Source organism: Gallinula chloropus (genome assembly GCF_964237585.1).
Source record: "Gallinula chloropus genome assembly, chromosome: 2".
NCBI lineage: Eukaryota > Metazoa > Chordata > Aves > Gruiformes > Rallidae > Gallinula > Gallinula chloropus.
Genome location: NC_140086.1, coordinates 137,853,752 through 137,867,866, shown reverse-complemented (window position 1 = coordinate 137,867,866; position 14,115 = coordinate 137,853,752). Strand labels below are relative to the sequence as shown.

General features: G+C 38.9%; 1 protein-coding gene across 2 annotated transcripts in view; it reads left to right on the top strand.

Annotated features, from left to right (window-relative positions):
* Nucleotides 1-14,115, top strand: part of LOC311205675 (putative acyl-CoA dehydrogenase 6) — a 91,221-nt gene that overhangs the window by 66,027 nt on the left and 11,079 nt on the right. For both annotated transcript variants that reach the window (XM_084280163.1, XM_084280162.1), the window contains exons 5-6: nucleotides 5,173-5,340; nucleotides 11,447-11,620. In XM_084280163.1, coding sequence (XP_084136289.1) covers nucleotides 5,173-5,340; nucleotides 11,447-11,620 — 342 coding nt within the window. The remainder of the gene's footprint in view (nucleotides 1-5,172; nucleotides 5,341-11,446; nucleotides 11,621-14,115) is intronic.

The window sequence follows — 14,115 nt, the reverse complement described above, 5'->3', positions numbered from 1 at the left end:
CAACTCTGAAGTGGTGATTGTTTTATTTAGAGCTAATGAAGAATTTGCCACTCCAAATCTATTAGCTTTGTGATTTACTGCTTTTCTTGGTTTTGCACAAAAATACATTTAAAAAACATGGACAAATGAAACTATTATTCTCAAGTTCTTGAGGCAGTAGACAGTTTGAACTTATTAGAACAGATATTGTAGAAAAATATATCTCATCTGACTGTGAATGGTGGACTTCAAGGAAAAAAGAATGACAAGAAATAACTGTTAGAGGGTTTTCTGTTGAACACAGGATTGCCAAGTTGAACATTGTGCTCTTTCTTCCAAATTACTGAGGTGCCTTTCTGCAGACAAAATCACCAAGTTTGACAGAAGCTTTTGATCAGTGGAGTCCTATGTCCATCTCGTTGACCAACTCATGTTATTTTCTTAAGACAAGTAGATAATAATTCCGTGTTAGAGCAAGGGTGCAGCAGGTCATTTTCAAGAGTTAGTAGGAATAAGGAAATAATGGGACTAAATCTTCCTGCATGATCCAGTGCTGTTTACCTTTGTAGATAATTGATGTTCTTCATAAGAAGAATTCCATAATTTTTATAGACTTGTTTTTCATTAAAATAACTCAGAATTCAAATTGTGTTAATGGAGGAGACACAACATCGTTTATTTTAATTAATGCCTCTCTAGTTTAATTAGATGATTATCAGAACTTACTAAATATGATTTTAATTTTTTGATGCAGTGTTCCAGATAATAAGTAACCTTTTTTGTAAGCTGCATGTTTATCATCTAGTTTAATTGGTATGATACACTCTGATTAATACAGGTAAAGAGAAATTTGGGATCAGCTAGGATTATCTGATGAACCCAGACAGAAGTTATGATACTTTTTCACCTGTTAGGGAAGATGTGAGCCCTTGTGTAAATCTAAACAGTGCTTCTAAAGTGTGATTAAATGGACACCGTAAGGATGAGCAGCACTAGCTTATATTCTGACTAGCACTGGTTTGCACAAGGCAGAGAGAACATACCCTCTCCAGGTGGCCCAGCTTTAAAGTAAACTGAACTGTGTGAAACTGCACTTGATGTTTCCTTTGGTTTCTCAATTTGTCTCCCTTAGCTAAGTGTAGGAGTAGTAAAATGTAGCAACTGTTCACATGTGAAGTTTGGAGACGTGCTTCTGACATGTGAGCTGATATATTTTAAACTGAAGAATGACACAGGGTAAGGTGGATCTAGCATTTTCTTCTGCCGGTTCCAAAATTATTGAAGGTGTTGCAAAAACAGAAGAAAAAAAAAAAAGTGGTTTTCTACCTAAGAAGTGAAAGATGCCTGGAATTAATTTATTCAAAGTTCAACAGGACAAAAAGGACTGTGTATATTAGCCTAATATAAATTTCAAGTACATTTGAAGGAGCACCTGTCTGCTTTTAAACATAGTTGTTGTATATTGTACGTAGTAGTGACCATGTGCAACAAAACTAGCACAGAGATGACTTGACAAGCAGAACAGTACAGAGCAGTAGATATGGAACGTGTCTCTATAAATTCAGGATTCTCAGTACCATAAAATAAATGCATTTGTGTTGATTTTAATGACTGTCTCATTCTATCTCACTGCTGTTCTGGAATTCATATCAAGTTATGTCTTCCAGGCAACTGCATCAAGGGACCCTGTTTGTGTCTACCTCTTCAGTGTACATATCTTGTACCATTTTGTCTCAGTGGAATCCAATCCATCTGCTTTTCTGTTTTTTTGAGAATGAACAAACAAAATTGCACATGCTACTTCTTCAATCCTAATAGAAATACTACCTTTCGTTATGTAATATTACACAGCAGTTTACTGACTTGCCAATCTTGTGATTAACTGTGCAGATAATCTCAATTAGCAGTTTGCTATTAAAACACTGTAAGATAGAGCAGTCATTCATATTACTTTGTCCCGAAGTATTTCTACTTGCCATGTTGAATCTGAAAACTCAGGATCATTCTTTCCTTGCTGGGTGATTTCTCAGTTGTCTGTGTTGGTGATGTCATCAGCAAATTTTATTAGCATATTCCTGTTCTTTTTTTACGGATTGTTAATGGAAATATTTACTAGGTTTTGTCCAAAGGCTGGTATCCAAGGAGGAGTTTCAAGAGTACCCTCCCTCCCTGCACATCAGCACTTCCTCTTTTAATGCAAACTGATGAAATCTCTCCTTTGCCAAGTTGCTTACGTTACCACTTTTGTCCTAGTTCTTAATTTAAAAAAAAAGATTAACTTATAATTGCCTAGTAGCATTAATTTTAGTTTACTTGCATCCAACAGGATTTTTCCTGTTCAGCTTTTCTCTAGAAAGACCATTTTTACAACAAATCAGATTGGTTTAAAATAAGATACCACTAGTAAATTGAATCCTCTTTTCTTTCTGAATGTATTCTGAGGCTGTGCAGACTGCCAAAACCTCAGTTCTCACTAATTTCATTTCTGTACAGTCCTTCCTGTAGATGCTTTGTCAGCTATATTGTGAATCCTTTTGTAATCTCATGTGAAATATTTATTTTTGAGGTGTCTTCTGTATGCCTCATGTTTTTTCTCATTCTCTTTTTATTTCTGTTAATGAAACATTTTTGTTTGCCCCATCAATATTTTTCAGTTTTGTTGGTTTTCATCTGCAAGATATAACTCATTTTGATCTGTGGCAGTTCTTACCTTCTGATGTCCAAACTGTAGCTTAGTTTGATGATTAACCCTTTCCTTTCCTGTAGGCCATCTCCTGGTTTTTTGAAGTGATTACTCATTCAGTTAGACTTGAAGCTATTTCATGCAAGTTTTGTTTGTTTGTTTGTTTTTTTCCCTGTGCTGATGATGTAAATTCCAGACATGTGTTCCTAATTTTTTAGTTTAAGAATGTCCATTGCCTGTCTTTGGTTGTAATAGTGATCTTAGAATTTGGAGTCAACCTTTCCTTATGTCAAATCTATTCAGATGCACAGTTGAACTCAAGAGCACAGTGGAGGAGAAAACTTGAGGCTCGAATATGTAGTGATTTGAATGGTGAGGTGACCACCTCACCATATAAGCTAGTACTTATATGGCACTAGCTGTATTACATGCTTTTCCATGATGCCTTATGGCCTTTCCTAGAGGGGGCTTAACACATGCTTTGTGAGTTGGTGAGTTACAGGCACTACAGGACCTGCCAAAAGTGAGTTACAGAGCACTCACTGAAGTAGCCTTTTTCCTGTGCTATGCTTTATCAAGGAGAATAATTACAGTGAAGTATTACAAATTATCTTTCTGGATGTATCCGTGAGCCTGATGCCACTTGACTTTGTTAAGTAGATTTGCAAAGCCTGCTGTATTTTAAACTTACTCATTGACTTGATGATATTTCTTTTAATAAAAGTTTAAGAGAATCAACTTTTCATAAGTTGATTTTAAATAGTTATTTCTCAAGTGTTTGAAGCAAACTATCTGCCATCACATCTGGAAGTACTTGAACATTCCCATTAGCAAGGCATTTGTTCTTTAATCTGTAAGGCTGGTTACTCCCCTGTGACGCCATGCTTGCAAGGACTGTTTATATTTGTGGTAATATCATTGTTCTTCTGCAAAACTTCCATGGGACCTCTATCTAATCTCTTCAGTAACAGTTCCACAACAAAGGGATGTATGATGTAAATCACCATGTATGCTCTTGCTGTTTTCATACCACTTCAGTACAATGTAATATTTCTTATTTAGATTCTTTTGTGTCCTTCATTTATTATTTAGTCTCCATGCATATGACTGTTCAGTGTCCACGTCCATGTATTATGATCATCTTAAGATACTTAAGATTCTTTCAGTTTTTTGACCTTCATTATTATACAGATTTCATATCAAGTCCCTCAAACAGATTTGGCATAGTACTTTTATTGACTGTTTAGTGTTGACTGTTTGACTGTTCATTTACTGGTTGCTGATTTTATCCAAATTAGTGCTATCTCTTTCCCTTGCTGTTCACCAGTGTCTGTAAGTTCCTTTAGCCATAGCTATATCTGATATTTCCTTGGTTTACACCATATACAATATTCTCCCATCATTTTTCCCCAGTTCCTTCAGTAACAAGACTTCAGCCATGCTGAACTCAGCCCCAGTTTGTAAATTGATCTTGTAAATTAAGATCAGATACTTGGGTTTGATTTGGTTTGTATTTAGAACCTTTGGGAAGAAGGTTTGTATTCACATTGAGCTGGCTCTGTATGAAGGTGTAACCAACTGATGTGCCTATCCTCTCCCCTTGCTGCCTTACTCTTGTTCTCCATCTACTCCCTCCCTCAGTAGGTGGGCTCTTACAGGTTTTATAGTCTCATGACACTTTCAGGTGCTGTTAGGGGTACGGTAGGGTTGTCTTGTACCATTAGCTACTTGTAGGTAGGTATCAGTTGGATAGTCTTCCTCAGCTGGGGTTTTAGTTGAAGAAGTTCAGCTGCAGGGGAAAGAAGTCAGACCACTGGAAGTTCTGCTGGAGTGTAAATAGTAACTACTGATTCACTCTGGCTGGCTGTTGCAGCTAGGGTTGCTTGCAGTATGATGTGAAGAGTCATGGATGAAAATAAGATTGTGTTTTGCCAGGGGGTATAAACAGCAGATGTTTAGAACTCCTTCATATACAGATGTTCTTAGAATTTAGACTTGGCCTTTTGAAAGTTTACTAGCTTTAAATTTATTACGCCATTCTGACCAAGAATGCACAGGAAGTGCGTGTACGTATATCTTTATACATACAGAGATACTGAGGCTTGTGTTTGTATAAGTCAGGACTCTGAAATTAATGGCCTCCTCAGTGACTAATGTGCACAGCAACAGAAATACCTAATAGATCTCCCCAGACTGAAATGTTTCTGGCCTGAGTTTTTAACGACCAAATTTACTTAGGAAAAGTTTTCTTCTTTCATCCACTGGGATGGAGACTCCACCTAACGGAGGGTGAGAGAAGTGTCCTGGTTTCCCTGTCTTGCCTTCCAAGAGATCTCCAGATTGGTCTGCTTTGTGCTGCCTGGAAGGGTTAGAGGACTTGGGAGACTTGATGGGAGGACCAAATATTAGCTGTCTGCCTGAAAGCAAGGGAGTGACTCTGCCAGTCGTACGAGGAACACCTTATCCCTCCTTAACAAGAATAATCCTTCATTTCCTATGTTTTGAAACAGATATCAAGACGACAGCTGTGAAAAAAGGAGATGAGTATGTCATAAATGGTGGTAAGATGTGGACTACCTCCGGGTGCCAAGCTGACTGGATGTGCCTGCTGGCAAACACAAGCGAAGGCCCTCCCCATCGTAATAAGTCTCTCATATGTCTGCCAATGAATCTCCCCGGTAATAACACAGAACCCTTTCTCTTCTTTTTCATTTGATTTTATTGGTCTTTTTGTGTATGTCCAATACAAGAAAAAAAGTTGTTTGACAGAAAGGGCGGCACCCATAAATGCTCTTCTAAGTCAGGTGTTTCACTGTCATGCAAAGTTTGTTCTGAAATGTGTTTGTACACTGCTACAACAAAATAAGGGACAAGAGGAAATGAGAAGGAAGTTAAATATTTTACAGACTTCAGCCTGTGACTCTCAAATAATTTTATTTGAAGAGTCCATTTTGCCAAAAATAAATTTATACACGTAATTCAGATGCATTTGCATGGGAATATTACTTAACATTTGGTGGGAATGAATAGACAAGTCAATGCCAAGGACAAAATTTAAGCTTCAAATAAATCACTAAAAATAGAGCCAACATTTTTTTGAATGTTATAACATCGAGTATCTTTTAGTTTTGGAGAAGTTCCACAAAACTTTAATCTTCGTTTTCTGTCCCCAAAAGGCATGAAGATGCAAACAATCTGCAAAATAAATAGCATATTGCTCTATTTACATAGATTTTTGCTATGTATGAACTATATGTAAAATTTTCTTAAATTATTTCTCCAAAATAGCATTAAACTCTTTCCTGTTTTATATGAGGACTGGTGAACATAATATATACTTCTTTTTTTGATAAATGGAGATGTATTTTTCAGTTTGATGTCTAATTTCTTCAGAAAATATTGAAAGTTATTCTCAGACAGGAAAATAAAAGGATAAAGCATTTAGAGATTTCTAATTTGGGAAATACCTCCCAAAACAATCTTATCCCACATGCCAACATCTGCCTCCCAGGAGCCCGTGGACAGTATCTGACTCCATTAGGGTGGCTTTACTGGCAAGTTCTGTTGAATAATGGAAGGATGCAATGCTGTGCTGCAGTTATATGGTGTGGATGATGTGTGATGTTGTATGGTGTCCTGATCTTCCTCTGGTAACCTTCCTCCACCACCCAACCTGGCGGGCTTGCTGAAGAGAAGTGCAGGCATGCACAGGGTGCTTCACGGCTGTTTTTTGCCAGGGCACTACTATCATTATAAATTGAAATTACAAAAATAGTATGTGACTTAAATGTTGGCTGGAGTGAAAGCTTCAAAGATCTTAGAAGTAGGGATTTGGTTTTGTAGACAACTAGTAATTTGGATGAAGATACTGAAGAAATGCATCCTGATCTAAGGATACACTCTACCCTGTGCCTGCTCCTGAGTCGGCTGCAGACCTTGCAGCTGTAATGTGCTGTGTGCATGCAGGACATCATTCAGAGACAATGCAGTTAAGGTTATGTTGGCAGGGACCTTTTGCAGTTTTAACTCCTGTTCAAAAGTTTTGAAACATGTTTGGTTTTCACTAATTCTAATATTTTAGAAATTACACAACATATTAATTTATTTCATATATAATTTAACATGTATTTGAAATATGTCATCTATTTGATACATAATAGTGTATATTAATGTGTTTATATATTAAAACCTTTGGCATTTACGTTCATTCAATTCAATAGTATTTTACATATAAAATTCTATGTCATTATCAGCATTCCACATGTAGGGACACCTCCATGGCAGTGAAGTGAAGGTCCGTAAGTTGATGGATCAGACTGAGAAGAAAACCCAGGTCTCCAGTGTTGCAAAAGAGGATGATGAGAGCTACTTAAGGGAATGTCTTGTAATTAAATATCAGTATGAATTCAGTCAAGCGAGTGAGTTGCCTTGGGAATTAAGCCAAGTTCTGAGTGGGTTGTGAGCTGATAAAAGCCTGTAGACAGGCTTTGAAAGGGAGCTCACACTTGCACAACTGCTTCGCTCATTGTTGACTTTGTTGGTAAGTAATAAGCGAACATGTAACTCGGAGCCAGAATTTCCTTGAATTTCCAGGTAAATTTATCAGCCATCTGCATGAAGTCTTCCCTGTGATTTTTCATGAAAGGGTCAGAGTACAAATGCAATACTATTTCTCTGAGATCTGTTTTGCAAAAAACAAGGAAGCCGCCAACCCACAGTTAGAGGCAGATCAAACATACAGAAATTGACTCTGAGGTTTTCAGCTACTTTGCTTATTCCAAAAAGACATGTAAGTCATTGTAGCTTTGGCAGGGAGGATGTAAGGTCCCACAGCCTATACACAGACCTTCCAGTAAATTGATTTTGAATAGAAGAATTTCCTGAATCACCTGAAGTTGATCTGCAGAAGTGTAGAAGTCTTCCTAGAAACAAAAATTGCACTCCCCACAGTGTACGGGGTTCCATTCTTCTCTCCGATGCAGATATTGGCCTCCGAAAGGGTCACTGTACCAGGACCGGTGACCTTTTGAGATGAAGTATTAAGACAGTTGATTGTGCTCAGTGGGTGGGTCACACCAGAAGTGAGATTTTTCAGGAAGGCAAAGAAGAAGAGTATGAGAAAGGCTGCCATTTGACACAGGAGGAAGCTTCAGCTGGATTGATACATCCTAAGGATGTCTGTCTGCCAAAGATTGTGCTCCTTGGGGGGCAGCAGAGCAAGACTGTACGGGAAGTGCTGGAGGACATCACCGAATGATGCACTATCAAGTGTTGAAGCTCAAGAACGAGTGTGTTGTGTCTGACTAACTGCTGCAGTCACCAGCCTATGTGGCAGGATAGGGAAGGGACCCATGGTGCAGCAGTAACTCATTCCTTGCTACCAGCCAGAAGGAGGTGGGAGACAAGTCCAGCATTTTTCATTAAAGTCTTAACAATTTCATACTTGTATAATGCAGAGATAAAAAAGGAAAAAGTTCCAAGTCTGAAAGCCAATTATTAACTTCAACAACTGATAGTTTATTGGAGATATGAAGAAGAATTTGCTGCCTCTAATTTGAGGTGTGTGCAGTGTCTTCTGGGGTGAAGAAAATCGTGGTCTAGATTTGACATTGCTGAACATGTTTCTCATAAATGGAATTTGGATAGTGGCAACATGGATTCACAACAGATATCCAAATGACAGGAATACTCCTCAAGCTAATGATGTCTTTCAAAAAAGCTGAATTTCTCACATGATGAAAGAGAATATAACAAGTCGTAAAATGACTGCGCATTAAGATATATAGACAAATGGTGTGCAGTGCTAATGTGGTATCTCTGCAGTGGTTTGTCCTCTGAGTCCTCATACAGGACTAGGGTAGATTGCAAGGAGGAAATAATAAAGAGAAGAGCACGTGGGAAAGGAGAAAGAGCATCTTTCTGAGGCTGCAATTTAAAATGTGCCTCTTTCCATTTGTAATGGCACTAAAGGGTGTCAGGAGAAAGCGACTGCCTTTCTCTCAAGATAGGATATAGGAAATAAAAGAGATTGTCAGAAGACGGGAGGAGTGAGAGGAAATGAAAAATCAAAGATACCTGGGAAGAGCTGCCCAGGAAGAGATAGAGCAATCCATCTCAGTTATACCAGTGCAAGTAGCACAAATGGCTCTGTCTGTTAGAGTGACTTTAGTAAGTCAAGCACTTGGCTTTGCTAGATTGAGATTTTGTGTGTTATTGGATGGCTTGTGATTTATTACAGAAAAACTCCAGGAGTCATTTGGGCAGATGATTCTACTGCTGCTGGTAATTTTTAGTGTGTAGTACTCCTTATGAAGAGAATGAAGATAATTAAGTAGAGAAAGACTTTTATACCTATATTGTAGCCAAAATGATGCTTCTGTATCACTGTCTTTAAAAAAAAGAAAGTGTGAAGGATGTGCTAGCAACAGAGGGGACACCACATGAGGCTGACACAGTTTGGCATTCTTCTGAGTAAGGAATTAAGCTAAGAGCAAGTGAAACTGGTAAGGCACAACTCTGAAGGGGTGCAGCTGGATTCAGGAAACTTGAACTCAAAATGCAATCTGGGAGATGTAGGGGTAGAAATCATTAACACATTTAGCTCCTCTACCCAAACTTGTAAGAGCTTTCTTCAGAAGTTGCTGTAGGTAGTTCTGAGGAAGTGCACAACACGATTGATTTAGCAATATAAGGACCTGGCAGTCGTTGTACTTTTTCCAGCAATGTCCTTAATAAACCACCCACTAACAAAAGCAGTAAGTGCATCTTCATATGGGTGAGGAACAGTGATTGCATAAAACCAGCTGGAAGTAGACCGAAGACATGATCTCTGAGACTCTCAGAGAGACAAAGCAGTAATACTCCAACAGGAAAAGATATTCCAGAAATCATTTGGGCCTGTAAATGGTTCAGCATGTGTTTATTTAGGTCTGGTTTTAATACAGAAACAATCCACAAATGCTTTTTTTTTGGCATGACTGAGTGCAAATTGCTGGATAATTTTCAATCCAAGGGTCAAATATTTTTGTACAGCTGGTCCAATTTTCTTCCTATGTTGAACACATCAAAGCAAGTATTCCTGGGGCATAATCTGTTTATAGATTGGCTGGTGGAGAAAAATCTTGAGTGGAAAGTGGGGAAGTCTATGTGGACCTTATTTGGAGAGCAGTGTTTGGAAATACTGTGGAGAGATTAAACTTTCCATAATCTTATTCAGCGCAGCCAGAGAGAGTAATGTGAAGGAAGAGATGGCTAGCTGCTTCTGCCTGCAAAACCAAAGTAATTTTCACATGGCTGAAGGCCTCTTGTCAGTAGAAGTTGAGATGTCTGTATTTGTTCAGAAAGAAACGTTCACTGAAAGCTGTGAAGGATAGCAAGGTACAGACAAGAACAGAGAGGGACCACAACAATTTTTGCAGTGACCAACTCCAACTAAGCCACAGTTGATAATAGTAGGGGAATAAAAAAAAAAAAGAATAGAGAGGAAAATATTACCAGAATACCTCCTCATCACAAAACTGGTTGGAAGATTATGTATGTGGGTAGGAAAATGTTTGTTTTTCTGCAATGACAAATATGCTGATTTGAAGGACTCTTTTTCTTCATATGTTGACTCGGTAGATGTACAAATCCTCATACCTGGTTGCTTGCCTCAGTTTACTTCTGAAACATACTTGACTTCCATCCTGAATATTCCCATTAGTTCCAGAGCAGCACAGAGGTAAAAACTGAGGACAAGGGGGTTGCCACCAGAAAAATCAGTGTATGTCTGTTGAACTCCTATGGTGCAGTGGTCAGCATCTGAACAATGACAAGAACTTGCAGCTGGGAAAAAGCCAACAGAACGGAGTCCTACTTGGTGTGACTAGGTAGCTGAATTCTTAACATGGCCAAACCTGAAGGCACTGGGTTCATCTCCAAACCTCCATTGCATTTCAGAGTCATTATGTGACAGTTAGAGCTGTGTATAGAGAGGTCTGTGGGGAAGCAAACCCTCTCCATGAGCATGTCCACAGGCAAACTCAGAGGAATTAATTATGATCATTATGAACCCTTCTATGAATGACTGTTTAGATGAACTAAGCAGTGTTTTGTAGCCCATCATAAAATACATACTTTTGACCAAATTTGGAGTTGATATAGAATTGTTGAATGTTTGTAGCAGTTAAAAATTTAAGTCCAACTTTTTATTATTACAAAAAAAGCAGTGTGGTGTGATTATCTTCTACAGGTACCAGAAAAAAATCATCATTGTCTAGAAAGGGGATGATAAATGTGAAAGACAGGGAAGGAAGAGGATTTCCAGGAAGAAAAACATAGCAGTGTTTTTGTCATTGTTAAATGACATTATTAAATATTTCTCTACCGTTTCACAGCAGTGCAGGCCCTCAGCAAATACTGCTAAATTGAATTCTCAGCGTTTTATTATAGTGCACTAAAAATCAAATATAAGCAAATAAATATTGCATTATTTCAAGATGTGCACGAACTAAGATTATTACTCCTAGTAAACAGTTATTATTTGGGGACATAATGAAAAGCAGGCCTTTACAATGGCACTTTCTGATTTGCTATTTAAATAAAATGGGAAAAAAAGTCTTAAAAATAGGATGTGGGCTGTTTTACTCTTAAATTCCAGAATACTGTTATGTTTTTCCTAAAGGTGGGTTTCACTGTGGTCTTGGCACACACCTTCACATCTGCCAACCTTGCTTTCTTAAAATGCTGTACTTGTATATGGCGCTTGTATTTTTTGTGGCCTTTCTAATACCCCTTTTTCTTCAGGCATTCATGTTGCTAAAAAGATAGACAAGCTGGGCATGAGGTCATCGGACACAGCTCAGATCTTTTTTGAAGACGTAAGGGTCCCCAGGAAAAACCTCATCGGTGAAGAAGGAAAGGGTTTTACATATCAGATGTTGCAATTCCAAGAAGAGCGGCTGTGGGGAGTAGCCACCGGTAAGTCATCGTTTTGATTCTGGGGCCAGGCAGGGACGTGGGTCACCCTTTGCATGACTAACAGCACTTTTATTGTAAATTGCAATGACCTCTTATGATCTGTGTCTGAAATCTATCATAGCCTAGATACATAAAACTTCCCTTTCTGTAGAAAAGTTTTAATTAGAAAATATTTTGTGAGGCATCACAGAAGCTGGTTTTGCCTTGTTTCTTTTTCTTGGTGGATTTCTGCTGATAACATGATGTCGTATTTTCTTACATCTGCTACAAATATAGTACAAATGCTATCAAAATACTGGCATGAAAGAGGACTGTGACTTCTCCTGTAGTACAGTAAGCTATGATGTTTATCCTGGATTTTACAAAATTAAATTACTGGCAGTGTAAAGAAGTGGCTCTTACAGGATGTAAGACCTTTGTTTTGTAGTTCTGTTTTACCTCTGTACACTTTGGACATAAGTGGTATAGCTCTGAATATTGTCACAGTGTCCCTGTTATTCTGAATTCAAATCCATATATTTGAGTTATATGGATTCTGGATATTCCAAGGTAACCAGATCCAAGTCTGGCTTGTCCATTTTCAGCCTCTCAATCTTCCCCACCCCCAGTGTTTTGCTTCTTCAACTTATATATATAACACAGTGCACTGTAAGAAGATTGATCTGCTTTAAATTTCAGGGTTATATAAATAATCTCACCATATTTGTGCTGCTGTGCATACCCTGCCTGTTACTATCTGTGTGTGGTTGGGGAATGGGGAACTCCAAGAAGTGATTTCCTGATTCAGTGACCAAATGAAAAAATCACACACCAAATATTTTAGAGTACAAATGCTTTAAAAAAAGAAAAAAAGTCTTTGGTTTGGGCCAAAATTCTTAGTTCAGCCTGAGTTAAACAGTAAATGGGAAAGTTGTTTGAGCAACGAACAGGAGGTTAGACTTGAAAGGATGCCACTGCAGACTCAGGCAAGGAGGCGACATGGTCTCCTGCTGGTCCTGCTTTAATCAAGGTGTACACCGACTTCAAGACTGTGCATTGTGCATTTTCATGCTCAGTTTGAAGTCTACATTAAACAAAGCAATCACAAACACTGCGTTACAGTGACACTCTCCAGGCAGCAGAGTAGTCCATGGCATTACTCACACTGCAGGCAAAAGTGACACACACTCACAGCCTCAAACACAAAGCCTGGCAGGTTAGATCACTCCTGTTAGAAACCACTGGCAGCTTGGTACTGTCCAGCCTTGCACAACTGCCCAGCAGTCACTGTGCCCTGCCAGGAATCAGGACTCCAGCTTTCAATTCTTAGTCCCCAGAACAACACAGCAGGAGCAGGCAAAACCTCGCCCTGGATGAGCAGTCTGGGAAGGGCATCTTTGCTTTCCCCCACCGTGGCCAGGCAGGGACCATCCAGGGAGGGAGAACCTTGGAGCTTACCGAGGGAGAGGGAGCTGCCCAGTGCAGCATGGTGGCCAGCGTGTTGTACCTTGCTGTCCTCCCTGGTTTTGCTTTTATCCACTATCCGATATTAAATGCATGAAAGTACTGGGAGTAGCAATAAGAGCCATGGTTTGGGCCAAGTTGCAAAATTCAGAGGTAAACAGTTGTGGTAAACAAGACAAAAGAGTAACCGACGTTCGGACAGGAGCCAGGTGCTTCCTGGATGTGGTTTGTTACACCACGACATCTAGCTGGCAGCTTCCAGGCCTGCAAATGGCTTTACGTATGTTCACCCACAAGTGTTTTGGTGCAGGGTCAGGTCTTTAAAACTTACTTGCATGGCTTAAGTAGTTTTGTGATTAGGTCTGTATGTGCAACCCTAGTCCTCACTTCTGGCCCTCAAAGGGACATTTCTGTTCTTTCCTGGTTTGTGACTATTCATGTGGCATTGAAAATCATCAGTCTGCTTTTAGGGAGCAGTCCTGGCATCCATCATTTTGTTTTGTTGCATTTGGTAAGGGGGTATGTGTTTCGCTTTTTGGTTTTATGTATTTTTAGTATGAAGTATCATGGGCTCCAGCCTCTATTTGTTTATTAATTACCTTCTTTGTGACCAGATTTCAGAATGTATGGGGAGCTTCCTTCCTTCCTTCTTCACCATATTTTTTATTTTAAAACTAATTTTCACACAGATTTAAAATGTAAGTGGAAAATTACTTTCTTGGAATTACAATAATTGGTCACAGGTGTGATCTTTTCCTCTGAGTGATCCATTATCGAAGGCATTGGTAAAAGTGTTTCATGCTTCATTGAAAGAGAAGAGCTGCCACATCTCTCTCCCATGTTGTGACACTCGGTAAACACTGTCTATTTGTGGACCTGTTACACTGATCACAGGAAAAGAATGTTGCTATGGCAAGAAACCAAACAGGTTTTTTGTGAATTGCTTAACTTGGAGGCAAAGAGGGAGTTCAGTGTGTGTGAGAGATGCGAATGGCACTTTCCTAATGACTTCTATCTGTTCTGTCCTCGCAGTTTTATGAGCACCATTGAGT